The 14,224-nt window shown below is 38.7% G+C and overlaps 1 protein-coding gene across 2 annotated transcripts; it reads right to left on the bottom strand.

The window, feature by feature from the left end:
- Positions 1–776: 776 nt before the first annotated feature.
- On the bottom strand, positions 777–13,995 carry LOC144045013 (protein kinase C and casein kinase II substrate protein 3). Of its 2 annotated transcripts, XM_077559779.1 has the most exons (10): positions 13,857–13,995; positions 10,484–10,551; positions 7,703–7,859; positions 5,673–5,908; positions 5,349–5,504; positions 4,608–4,783; positions 3,045–3,165; positions 2,153–2,220; positions 2,002–2,081; positions 777–1,921 (listed from the first exon to the last, which is right to left on the bottom strand). In XM_077559779.1, exons 2-10 carry the CDS (start codon positions 10,541–10,543, stop codon positions 1,812–1,814), a joined length of 1,164 nt encoding a protein of 387 aa, XP_077415905.1. In that variant the 5' UTR covers positions 10,544–10,551; positions 13,857–13,995; the 3' UTR covers positions 777–1,811. The 2 variants fall into 2 exon arrangements, with proteins under 2 accessions (XP_077415905.1, XP_077415906.1); XM_077559780.1 differs by lacking the exon at positions 2,153–2,220.
- Between the last annotated feature and the right edge of the window lie 229 nt (positions 13,996–14,224).

The raw sequence follows: 14,224 nt of genomic DNA on the forward strand, positions 1-14,224 counted from the left end.
CTCCACCAGTGTCCTGAACCAGATGTCAAAATTATCGTTATAATGTGAAACTTATCATGTTCCTGTTATAACATGATATTGCGACAATCGGTCAGGCAGTGTGGACTGTGTGTGTGTGTGTGTGTGGTCTTGTTTTTGTTACATAGTGGGGCCAACATTTCAGGATTTCACAGAGTTGTGGGGCCATTTTGCTGGGCCCCACAAGTTTAGACTTCTTTTTGAGGGTCAAGACTTGGTTTTAGAGTTTAGGTTTGAATTGGGTTATGGTTGAGGTTAGGGTAAGGAATGGGTGTAGCCAATCGTTTTTGATGGTTGGGGTTAGGGGGAGGGGCTAGGAAATGCATTGTCAATGGGATGTCCCCACAAAGATAGTAAAACAAGCGTGTGTGTGTGTGTGCGTGCATGCGTGCGTGTGTGTGTGTGTGTGTGTGTGTGTGTGTGTGTGTGTGTGTGTGTGTGTGTGTGTGTGTGCACGTGCGCATGTGCGTGTGATGGAGCAACTTAGCAGGCCGATTCGTCATCTCTGGTATAAAGCTGGCGGCCATATGTGCACATCAGAGGCACTCTGACTCGACTAGTGATGTCTGGGTAAAGAGCAACGTTTGACCTGCCGGCACCCCGAGTGTCTCTGGGTGTGTTTGCATGCACACACTTGACATCTGACACGGGTGGAGACTCCCAAATGTGAGGGCGCCATGACTCACGCACACATGCATACAAACACACACACACACACACACACACACACACACACACACACACACACACACACACACACGAGTTTCAAAATTTATTTCCTACAAAAACAACATAATTTGGGCTACAAAGAGTTTTACTTGCACACATAGTGGATAAGACCAAAGCGGAAACCTTATTACATAAACATACGTTCATAAAGTTACAGATAAGATTTTATACGATATATATATTTAAAGGATCGTGTTTGCCAGAAGTGGTATTTCTTGTTTTGCTTAGTGGTCGCTAGTTTGAACGTCTGACAACATGGTTATTAAAACATAGGTTCTTGTAAAAAAACAACAACAACAAAAAAAAAAAAGGAAGCGTGATTAAAAAAAAAAAGACTTTTAGCACCAGAGTTTAACACAACAATTAAGTACAGATGTCTCGGCATCCACCAGGCATCTCGTTAACATCACTAATGCGTTTGAAATAACGCAGAAATGCACAATGTAGAATTTTCTCCGTCAGAGTACCGCCACAAATAATGTTATTGACAAAAAGCCACACAATTGTATAGTACTATAAAGTACTTTCTTAACATGGTTTTAACTCACACTCATAACATACATTCATAACTTACCTTTGTAACGTACATTTGTAATGCAAATTCATTGTAATGTAAATTAGAAGTTTAAAGTTGTAATGTACCTTCATGACGTGGCTTCATAACGTATCTTCGTAACATACATTTGAAGCAAACCTTCGTAATGTACCTTTGTGGCGTACCTTCGCAACGTAGCTTTATGATGTACACTCGCACACTCGTAACGTACGTAACAAAACCTCGTAACAAAATCTTGCAATGTAATTTCGGAATAAAACAGAACTTGCTGCTAATAAAGACAAGGAAGACTTTGTGGTCTATGGTGAACTTTGAAAACTAAAGACAAGCACCTTGGAATTGGAGCCCAAGTTGTCATCTTAAAAAAAAATCTTAATCTCTCTGAATATTAAAATGTTCACAGCTCTTTGGCTAACAGCTACATTTTTACAGCATTGCTTTTTTTTCTTAATAAGCCAACATCCACAGGGGAAAAACGATCAACTCAATTAAATACAATATTTTCCCGCTAAACCACCTCCACATAATTTGCAGGATAAAGTCCCTCCAGGCCACCATCCTTCACCCCCCTACACCAGCCCTGGTCGTCCTCTTCCTCAGTCTTCATGAACTCTTCACCTGTAAAAAGACGAGCATGATTATTTTGTTGTTTTTGTCGTGCATAAACATCGTAAAAAAACATCGGTAGTGATATTTACCAGCTTTGAAGGAGAGTTCATCTGTTTCCTGGCCGATGTAGTCGTACAACGCTCTCACTCTCACACCGACAATCATCACGCTAAGAAAAAAAAACAATGTCACTGAACGTATCATCATCATATTCACGACTTCTGGGTTCAATTTCTGTACCTCTTCTCTAATGTTTTCTCTCCAACCACTGTCTTGCCTTTTTTGTTTTTTTTCTCAGGCGTCCATTCCTGAACATCAATTCAATTAAAAAAAAGATCAATAGTATGTTAGCATGAGTAAACGTTAGCTCACTACTAGCATGTTCTGCTAAACCCGAGAACGTGTTGTGACGTTAGTGCTTAATGTTGGCGAACTTGCCGTGCTACTAGGATTGAGGCTACCTGAGGAAGTGATGCCTGTTGACTGATTATAGCTCACAAGCTTAGCTCGGCATCCGTTAGTTAATGTTAGTTAATTACTAATATTGCCACTAATGACGTATTGACAGAGCTGTAGTTATCAAACAAGTTTAGCTTTGTATCTAATTTTAGCTGGGTACTAGCATTGAGGCAACTGATGTAATTGAAACCTGCCAACTGTTTGCAGACAAATTTAACTCTGGGTCACCTCCGATGCTAGCTAACAGAGCCTGGTTCACTTAATTCTACAATTAATATTCAAATTAAGGTATTTATCTATACTGAAGTTAGTGTTAGTTGGCTTTTAGCATTGAGGCAAACTGGCCTGAGAACATCTATTGACAACTAGCAGGGAAGTTTAGTAACTCTGTGTCCGTTGGCAAATGTTAGCTCACTGAGGCTAACTTACCTAGTGACAACTGTCAAATGTTAGCAACCAAAAGTAGTTCTGCGTTTATTACGTAATGCTAGCTCACTTCTAGCAGTGAGGCTAAATAACCAACTAATTCCTGTTAACAGTTTAGCTCTGTCCACTAGCTAATGTTAGCCCACTACTGCCACTGTACTGTTTTGAGCACATTTTGCCATTTGATGAGATTTCTCAACTGTGTATTTCCCCCCTCAATGTTAAGCTAATTAGCCATGAGAGGCACCTGGAAGTGCGGCCAGTCGGTGGGCGTGCCGGGCCCGTGCGTGTTCTTCCACCAACGGAGGTCCTCATGCTCGTCAATGGCCGCCACCGTGTCGTGTAGCTGGCTGTAAACTTCCTTCACGCTGCGCAATGAGAGAAACGAGAGAGTGATTGATGTTGTTTATCAGCATGCCGATGATGAATTATTAAATTCATTAAGTTCTGACTGGCGTGTATTTATGAGCTGGGAAGAATATTATTTCATGTTAGTGCGACAAAGGTGGCAGAAGAAACGGGACACAGGAACTAAGAGAGCAGTCCGGTTATAAATGTTTTGCATTTATTTACATATACAGTGGTGCCTTTGAGTGAAGATCATTAAGATATACAGTGGTACCCTTGAAGTTCAACTGAATATACAGTGGTACCTTCGCAATTGATTTAAGATATGCAGTAGTACCTTTGAAGGTCATTTAAATAAATGACGTTGGGTAATTTAATATAGTGTTACCGTAGAAGTTGAGTGAGTTTCATTGAAATAAACAGCAGTGCCTCTGAAGTTCACATAAATATATGGTGCTGTCTTTAAAATTGTGTAAAGTTCTTTTGAAGTTGTTTTTTTAAATGAACAATGCTATTAAGTTTTATTTCAATAATGCAGTGGCGCATTTGGAGTTGGGGGACCTTAGTAATATCAATGAAGTTGTATTTTAAACACATGGTAGAATCATTTAAGTTGTTTTTAACATATGCTGGTATTATTGAATTATACACTAGTGGTACCTGTGAAGTTGAATTAAATATAAGTTGGCACCTATGAAGTTGGGTGAAGTATATATATATATATATATATATATATATATATATATATATATATACAGTACATTAGTATTAACCATGAAGTCAATTCAAACATTCAGTAGTGATATCGACAAAGTTGATTCAAATACACAATCGTGATTAGGGATTTAACGATATCCAAACATCACAATACGATATTATCACGATATGAAGGTCACCATACGATAATAATCACAATATTGTCAGGAGGTTGGCGATACAAAAAAAGGTCACAATATTGTTTTAAAAAACAAAGAGCTCATACTAAAAAAAACACACCCAATGTTGTGGTTTTGTACAGCAATGAAATATATTCTAAATATTATATATTAAAAAAAATATATACTGTATATAATATAGATATTGAGGCACTTACTTGCTAATGCACGCACACATTGAGTTCTTCCACATATTGACTCAGTTCACAAGCATATTACGTTCCCCTTCATCTGACGATTAGCGTGGATTTAAACATAGAAGGGCCAAAACATGCCCTGTGAAAATTAAACGGCACTAAAAAAATAGCCACCAGAGGGTGCTAGAACTGCACAAATTGAACCAATGGAACTGCACAAATGGAATCAACCTGACTTTTTTTTAACAGATGTGCTGCTTTTAATATCGTGACATAACGACGACGATATTGTACCAGTTTTAATATTGCGATATCACAATATTGCCGTTATCATTACATCCCTAATCGTGATATCTATTTAGTTGATTTGAATAGACTGGGTGTGGCTACCTGTCGTTGGTGGTGACGTCAAGGTGCTTGTCGAAGGAGATGAGAGCTTGCTTGAGGAAGACGATCCTCTTGCGCTCCTCGTCCTGCGACTTATCAAAGATGGCCTCCATCTCTTCCATGTAGCGAGGGGCGTAGCGATTCGTCTCCTCCAGTACCTTCTCGTAGCGGGCTCGCACCTGTCGTAAACATGCCATTAAAATGTGACTTATGGCATACTGAAACGGGGGTGGGCACAGTATGGCCCACCGCCCATATACTGTATGTAATGCTATGGTGTTTAATTCAACCTTTTTTTCTTTTTTCTTACATGATCAAAAGTCCAGTAATGATGAAATATTGATGGCATACATTTGGATTTTAAAAAACAAACAAAAAATATTTATCTAATTTAATAATTGGCTGATTAATGTGGTCATTTTTTAATAAATCAAGATAAATTAAATGTAAAAAAAATATTTTTATAGTTAAAAAATGTATTTATAAATTTTCTAAAAACTACGGTTAATAATGTGATCATCTGGTTGGTTAAAATGTAATTTTAAATTGTATTTTAAAATGTATTTTTGTACTTTTTTATACTTTCTTTTTAAATGAAATTAGATAATTGATCAATTCATTTTATTATTTACAATAATACAAATTAATTAACAATCATCACTATAAATAGTTAAAATGACAATGGATTATTATTTTACTATTATTATTTTACTATTACTGTGAGTGTTTTTTTTTTTTTTTTACCTTGTGTGCCTCCTGCTGGACCATCTCTCGATCCTCCTGAATGTTCTTCTGCTTGTCCGCCGCCATGTTCTGATTGGCTCGTGCCTGTGACTCGCGTTCCCGGGCGGCATGCTCCTTGCGGCTCGCCTTGTGGTACGCCCGCCTGGCTTTGTCCAGCTAGAAGCAACACACAAATAAAGCGCTAAAAAGCTTCATTTCCACCAGGTCCTGTTGGGAAGATATTTTGCTGAAGGGCACGTTTGGTTCTCCATGAAATCTCCATTGGACAAGCTTCACTTACACTGCTTTTATGTGTTTGAACTTTAACACCTTGACTTTTCCAACCTTTTTGAGGCGTTTGGTCCAAGGCTTCTGTGCTCTGGCATAGCCGTTCTCGGCATCCTGGGCCTCCTTGAAGCCCCCGAAGATCTTCTTGGTGAAGGCGTCCTTCTGCCAAGTCCTCAGCTTCTCTGCGTCCTCGGTCACCAGGGAGCGGCAGATGGACGCGTGCAAAGACGCCAGACGGTCAGCCGAAGACAGAAAACACTGCCAGGCTTTCAGCAAGGACCCGTACAGAGGACCTGAAGACGAAGGTCAAACAGACACAGATTCAATATTTGATACACTTTATATTTCAATATTCTTAACCACAGTAACAGTTTAACATAGTTTTTTTTTGTAGCTATAAACATTCAGGAAAACTAGGTAGTAGTTGTAGTCTCAAGGGAAGGTTTTAGTCATAAGAGAGGGTTTAAGTCCTGAGATGTTTAAATCTCAAGAGAAAGTTGTACTACTGACTAAGTATTTGTCCCAACAAAATATTCTAGTCCTGAAAGAAAATTCTAGGTTTTAGTTCCAACTGAAAGTACTGGTCCGGAGAGCAATTTTAGTCTCAAGTCGAGGTTTTAGTGCTGAGAGACATTTCCAGTCCATAGTGAAGGTTCCTGTCTTGAGAGAAAATTTTAGATTCAAGAGACGGCTTTGCGCCCAAGAGGAGGTTTTAGTCTCGAAGAACAGGTTTTAGTCCCAAAAGGTTTTAGTCCAGAATGAAGGTGGTAGTCCTGGGACAAGGTTTTAGTCTTAAGAGATGGTTCTTGCTCTGAGAGGTTTTAGTAGTCCTGAGAGATTTTAGTCTCAAAGGAAGATTCTAGTCCCAAGTGAAAGTTTTAGTCCCAAGTGACAGTTCAAGTACCAAAAGGTACTAGTTCCAGGGGAAGGTTCTAGTCTTAAATAAAGGTACAAGTATTGAAAGAGGGTTTAGTCCCAAGAGGAAGTTTTAGTCTCAAGGGATGGTTGTAGTCCTGAGTGAAGGTACTAGTCCTAGTCTCAAGAAAACGTTTTATCCCCTAGAGATGGTTCTAGTTCTAAGAGAATGTTTTAGTCTTTGTCCTGTCAGGCCAGTCTGCTGGGTCATGTTTTTCCTTCTTTCTTACAGCTGCTGACATTCCTCTGGGTGGGCGGAGTCCCCAGCTGTACACCTGAGAGTAATCACGATCAGCTCAGTATTTAGGTGCAGCAGAAGCTGAAGGACGCCGTCGGATTATTACGTTGATGCTGCTCATGCTCCTCGTTGTTCCGAGTTCCGACTGTCCAGTGACAACTATTGTCTAGTAGTTTTTCCTTTTTACATCCGACCACGTCGTCCAGCTGGGACTCCTTCCAGCCCTTTAGTTTAGCTTGGATTTTCTCTTGTACTCCTTTTCTAGACTGTTGTTATCGCCTTTGGTGCTCCTTTGGTTCTGTTTTGGTTGTACTTTGTATCGCATATTCTCACATACTTATCGTGCTCTTTTTCTTATTAAATTTTTTGCTTCCATTTACCTGCTCGGCTCTCAATCTGCTCAGGGGTCCGGTTAATTAGTTCACACTCGCAACAGTCTGAAGAGAAGGTTCTAGTCCTGAGAGGTTTTAGTCTCAAAAGAAAGTGTTACTCCTAACAGAGGGTACTCGTTCTGATGGAAGGATTTTGTTCTGAGATAGGTCTAATATTGAGATGTTTTAGTACTAAGAGAAGGTTTTAGTCCTGAGAGAAGAAGCTAGTCCCAGTGAATGTTTTAAGCCCAAAAGAAAGATTCAGGTCCAAAGAGACTTTCTAGTCGTGAGAGGTGGGCCAAGTACTGACAGAGGGTCCTAGTCCCAAGATAAGGCTCAGGGAGAATGATCTCAGTACCTTATTTTAGAACTGAAAAGCCTTGGGTCTCTAGAACCCTCAGGTTATCCAATACAAATGAGAAGTAAATAATTGAGAATCATCAGACGAAAAGTTGTTTTTCTGTATTTGTTAACAAATACTGTACTGTATATTACCAAATGAGAGGTATTAACGTTGTGCGCTTTGTTGGTTGGTTGTGGCTTTATGACACTGGATTACTCACTGGAATCCACATGCGGCTTCCACTTGTTACTCCACTCGCTGAGCTGCACCGCGTACTGACGCTCCACTCGGGCTCGCTCTTGGATGCAGGTCGCCAGGTCGCCACACGCCTGGAACGCGTCCTCTGTGCGTCGCACCGTGCGCTGGTAGTTGCCGGGCTACAAAGACAAATCTAAAGTTAAACATTTCTTTAATGTGGTGTCGGGGTCTGCAGTCACCCGGGTAGCCACCAGAGGACGCCAAAAGACACAAAGCCAGAGTCCCACACAAGGAGAGAGTGAGCCAGGCCAGTTTGTGGATGTGGAGCTTGGACGTCATGGTCCAAAGTTTCCTGGCAGGCTTTGACTCTTCCTGCACTCCTTTTAGAATGAGCTCGACAATAAGCCAACTCTTCATGACATGTTAGGAAATTATCATGGAATTAAGATACATAGGATTTGGTAAGAAATGTTACTCTAAAAGGCCTTCGGGGCCTGTAAAATGTATATAACAATGTGGCAATCCCATTGTCGTTGCCATCAGCATTTCTATTTGAAAGCTACACCTTGTTTTGCAGTCGAGTTTTTCGGCTTCAGTGTGGAGAGAAGAGTGAATGTATGAGTGTGTGAGCGGGTGAGTAAGGTGAAAGAGGAAAGTGTGAACGTGAGTTATTGAGAGTGTGCGACAGAACCAGAGAGAGTGAGTGAGGCGAGTTGTGCGCGTGTGTATGCGCGTGTGTTCCTTCCTTAAGCAGAACCAGCTGAGGAATCCGCTGGCGGGCCAACGGAAACAACACAGCACAAAACCAGCATCAGAGGTTCTATATTGTGCTTGCAAGGGATTCTGGGAAGTGTGGCCCACTGCTAGCCTAATGCTAAAAGCCATTTTCTTGTGCGTGTGTGTGCTTTGGCCTCTTTTTGTGCTCCACACAATGGTTGACAACATCACAAATACAAACAATACAAAAACTACAAGACTGTCAAGATTAATGAATGCTAACATGCTAGTTGTAGGATTGCTAACATATAGCAGAATGACAGCACCTTCTAAAAAAACAAAATTAAATAAATATTTAAAAAACATAAAATGTGAATAATAAACAATAACTTAAAATACATTAAAATAAAAACAATAATAAGAAAAATAAATACTCTACACCAAGTATGAAAAGAATGTAAACAAATCTAGTATTCTACAGCTTGCCGGCTGGTAGTCAGCTAGGCTATTATTTCAGTTATTAGATTTTCAGCAATAGGAATAGTTAAAATGCTAACATGCAAACATATACCCAGATAGAAGCTCAAGTATGGAAAGAGCTCAGGCAGATCGCTAAGAAATTGACATCTGACCTGTAGGGAAAAACTATTTTCTACAAGGATTGGAAAAACGCTAACTTGATAACAGTTGGCATCTAAAATGAAATGAAATAAAATTAGGAGCTACATATGACAAATAACACATAACATGTTATGCGTCAAATGCACAAGAGTAGAAAAAGTCCGTGTCAAGGGACATTCTGGTAACAAGAGTTGACTTGGGGGCACACTGCTGCTTGTGTCTCAACTGCGAGCTGCATCCAATTAGTGTAGCGTAGCATGCTAACTGGAAACAAAGAAGGGGGAGGGGCGCCTCTCTAATGAATGTCACATGGCCAAAAGCCAAAATGTTTTCTCATCCCGCATGGGGACTAAGACAAGAGCAAGAAACAGTTTGATTCTAATATGATTTTGATTGACAATTGAGTGAATCCACATTCAAGCTTGGGAGTCGTAATGGCTGACTTGAATTTATGTTTACACAAAGAACACCTTGTTAGCTACAAGAGCGCCGCCGCCTCGAGCGCAGACAACACTTTGTCATGTGTTTACACTCAGGCCATCACACACAAAGTAGCATTTATCATGTTTTAATGTCCTTGTTAAGGCAGATTGAAAAATATTTAACATTTTGCCCTGCAATCAGTTACTACGGTATTGTAAAGACTGGATAAAATGCTAACAAGCTAACAATAAACAGGTATAGCTATATTTAAATATAAAACTAAAGAAAATACAAAGGCAGATTATTAAGAATTTGAAGTTGTGCAATGAATTCCATTTCTATTACAAAGGAGAATTGCTCAAACACTACTTTTATTTTTATTACTAATCAATTATCAATCGTCAACTTTTTTTTGATAATCAATTAATCGTTTAGACTTTTGTAACATAAAATTGTCCAAATCAACGGAATTTCAGCCTCTCAAGTTGAATATTTTTAGATTTGTCTAGTCCTCCATGGAAGTGCACTAATTATCTTTGTGTTTAATAAAAATAAGAAATTTGCAAACATTGGCATTTACTGTACTTTGGAAAACAATTATCAACATTTCTAGCCTATTTTTTGACATGTTACTAACCAGTAACTAAATATATCAATCAATCAATTTATGTTTTAGCATTGTCTGCATTGTCAATTTGAATTAATGTCAGTGATTTGTAAGGGATAGAAATAAAAAAAAAAATAAAAAAAACATTCAATTTTACCCGATTCACCAATCATTAAAAATTAAGACAGCGGATGAATCAATTATTACTAACTAACATTAGATGCAGCCTTAATTAGCAAGCTAACAATTGCTATGTAACATATAGCAAGATATCAACCACAGCACCAAAAATGCTGAATCTGATTTGGCAAATATAAGCGATAGTCTTTTACATCTTTTCCCCTGTTATCAGTTACTATCAAAGGAGCATTGCTAAAATGCTATGATGTAAACAGTTGTTATTCTAACATATAGCGAGATCTTACATCATCTTACCATCCAGAAGCTGCGATTATTGGCATCCTCACGGTTGTTGTTGGCCGGCAGCGTCGACATTTTGATGTCTGCAAGAGGAAGCAAGTGTCTCGTTAGCAATACAAAGTTAGCCAATCAAATAGCTGTGATGTCATCATGTGACACTATAGGAACACACGGCTTTCACAAAATACAGTTAAGTATGTCTGTTTTTGTTCATCCAAAACCTGCTTTTTTTTTATTTTGTTTTTTTACCTGACTTACTTTGTGCTGCGGCACAAACAAAAAACATTTCACCAAAGATCACGTTACTTGTGCAGGTTCCCCTAGCATAATCATGCCATGACGCTAACTTTGCTAACCGCTAAGTAGCCTGTCAAGGCCATGCAGCTGAAAGTGACCTCTGAATGAGATGTTGTTTTATTAAAATCAGTCAATTATCAACTCAGTGAGGCCTAAAAATAGATCTGGTGGGAACATGCAAGTAGCAACTTCCTGTCCAAATTCAACTTGATTCCCACGCTAGCTAACGTTAACACTGCGTCCATCTTCCCATCCAGAGTGCCAAAGCTTTTTCCCTGCACAGACTTGTTGCCTGCTGCCATTATACGTGCAATCACCACTTGCTCAGCGCCTCGCCCCGTCTGTCTCGCTCTCTTTCTCTGGTGAGAGTGACATAACCCTGAAGGAGGTAGTGAATTGCCATACATTTGAACTCTGACCTCCATTTCCTGTGTTGTATAGACGGGGGGGATGGGGTGCTACTTTTAAAAAGTACTTTTGCAGGTTTTTAGGTCATCTGTCAATCAAAGAACAAGTTTATGTAATGTTATTGTATGATGTTCATTGTAACTACTCCAACATCATCTTCATATTGGTTAAATGTGTCATCATCACTTTGCCAACATTAAATTAGTAGATTTTTAAATGGACTCTTAAAGAATAGACAGCTTCCAGTGTGAAACTCAAGTTAACACCAAAATTGTGTTAAAAAGCATGCCAAGTTAACTATAAGAGTGTTTCCCCACTACTTGTAAATGTTGTTACATTCCGCTGGCCTTGGGCCAAAACCTCATAAGTCCCAATTTGGCAAATTTATAAAATCTATATTTTGGACAGTCCTCACATGTGGGTGACATTCTTATCAATTATTGAGTAATATAAAGAGGTGAAAATGGCTTGCTCTTGCTTTTGGAGGTACAAGGTTTTGGCCTGACGGCACGTTACATGGGTCATCATTTGATCTGTTCCAGTTAATTGAATATACAAGTAGACCATCAGTTTCCCATGTGAAGCTGAATTGATACAATTAAAACCATGCCGAATTCAACATAGAAGTGCTTTACTACTACTTGTATATGGAGGACCAAAACTGCCAAAATAAAAAATAAATACATGACTACGGTAAATAAATGAATAATTATTTTCAATAAAAACAGCTATAAAAACTATAATTCAAAAATTAAATACAAAAAAAAATAAAAATAAAGGAAATAAAAACAACAACAACAACAATATATATATATATATATATATATATATATATATATATATATATATATACATATATATATAAATATACATATACACACACCTAAATAAAAAAATAAAAAAGTCTAAATAAATATAAAAATAAACTTGTAAACTTTCTTGTTACATTAACTAATTTGCTCCCAAAAATGTATAAACACGTTCTATTTTAAATATTGCCATGCTCCCAAAAATTTATTTATATGTTTGTTTGTTTTTCAATGTTTTTTTTATGCTAGAGCATACAGAAGGCTTTGATACAGCATCCGACCTGAAGAGGTCGCTTAAAGCAATGGTAGTTTTTACAAAAAAAAAATGGCCAGCAGGTGGCAGTAGAGTATAGGAGATCAAACAGGACCATGTTGCAAAAAAAGCTATTTTCCTCAGTGTTTTCAACAGGTTTTTGAATGTTGAGGAAACTATATTCTAATGGCAATTGCTGCAAAACGGAATCGGATAGAAATATACTTTTTTGTCCTGATGAAAGAAGAGACTCTAATCTTTCTTTTGGTAGGTTTATAGCAATAGAACACGATATTCTGTGGGCCTTGCAAAATCAGTCAAAATCCAGTAAAAGATCCGGGAGCGAAGGGGCTGCGTCAGTGAAATTGGCTGGGAGTGAATGAGTTAATTACAGGTGTCATCATTCAATCAACCTTCCAACATTAAATTGGAAGATTTTTAAATGGACTCTTGTTACAGTTGGATTAATCTACTTTTATTCATGACATGCACTTGACTTGTTACAGTTCTTTGAATATAAACCCAACAGTTTCCCGTGAGAAGCTGAGCTGACATGATTATAATTTGGAATAGCTACACATGACTGTAAAAGAGCACATGAGCGTTAAATTTGCACATTTTGTGAATTGAGTCTTATTACAGTTGCATTAGCTCAATTTGAAAGTGCATAAAAGTAATGGGAATATGATTAGACATTATTGCATCAAAAAATGAATCACATAAGCGTGCCGTCACCTTTCGTTAACATCACACAGTCATATTAATTGCGTGTTTCATCACTTATCAGCAAACCAATTTTAAATTTGCATATATATTTTTTAATGGAGTTTTGTTACCGTTGCATTAATGTAAGTGGACCAATGTGTGAAAAGCCCCAAATTAGAATCTGATTTGACAGTGATTTAATATTCCATCAAGCGGTGAGCCAAATTAATTACAGACACTCATCGGGAACATTCATGGACATTGTTGTCATATTAATTACCTCTGCCATCAGTTAACCACAAATCCAAGGTTAAATTGTCAGGTATTGTTTAATAGAGTTACAGAAATTTGTTTTGTAAGTGGACTAATGGTCCTTAGTTGGAAGATGATTTGACATCAATGCATTAAACATCAAGCCATGGATTAGATGTCGTCACCAATCATCATATCAATATCTTGTAAATCACTTAATCAGAAATCCAAAGCTAAATTGGCTGATTTGTATAAGGAGTCTTGTTACAGTTAAAATAAGCCTTTGGCACACATACTGTAGCAAAGCGGCACTAATCAGCTTTGTTTTTCACTTAAAGAGGCCTCATGATGCTCCAACGTGAACTTCTTTTTCCAAAGCATGCGCGTTTTCAGGAAAAACGCAACCTCACTTCAGCCTTTTACGCCCCAAATGAGACCAAAGTAAGATTCCTGTCCAAATTTACATTTGAAAGTGAAAAAAAAAAAGTTCATGTGGTGCTTCCCGGCAACCGAGCCAGGTCGAACCCTGCAGCCAAGCGGTCGTCACGCTAGGCCCTCCCCCTTGCCCCCGTTTTCATCTGTCAGACATAACTCAGCAACACACACTGGAAAAACAGCAAGGAATCAAGATGAAGAATGAGAATGATTACCTTTCGATACTTACTCAGTAAAAGTTTTCTTCTGCTGTTAATCACTTTCCACACAATCTTTTTTTTTTTTTTTTTAATCCTGTTCTCGTCTGCTTAACTTTTCCAACTGGCGGCTGCACGGTGCCGCTCCCGATCGTCTCCCTTCCCTTTGGCTCTTTTGCGCGTGTGTCAGATGAGTTGGCCTCCTCTTCCTCCTCCCTCCACAAGCCTCCTCGCTCCTCCTCTACCTCCTCCCTCCGTCCTCTACCTCCTCGTTCCCTTCTTCATTTACCCCCTACCCCTTTTAACTCCCCGAAACAGCTGCAAGACTCTCTTGTTATTTGTATTCTGCTTCTTGTCGCCTGCATTCTGGCCGTCTTCAACTTCATACAGAATCTTTGGC

This window comes from Vanacampus margaritifer, chromosome 2 (assembly GCF_051991255.1).
Source record: "Vanacampus margaritifer isolate UIUO_Vmar chromosome 2, RoL_Vmar_1.0, whole genome shotgun sequence".
Taxonomy (NCBI): Eukaryota; Metazoa; Chordata; class Actinopteri; order Syngnathiformes; family Syngnathidae; genus Vanacampus; species Vanacampus margaritifer.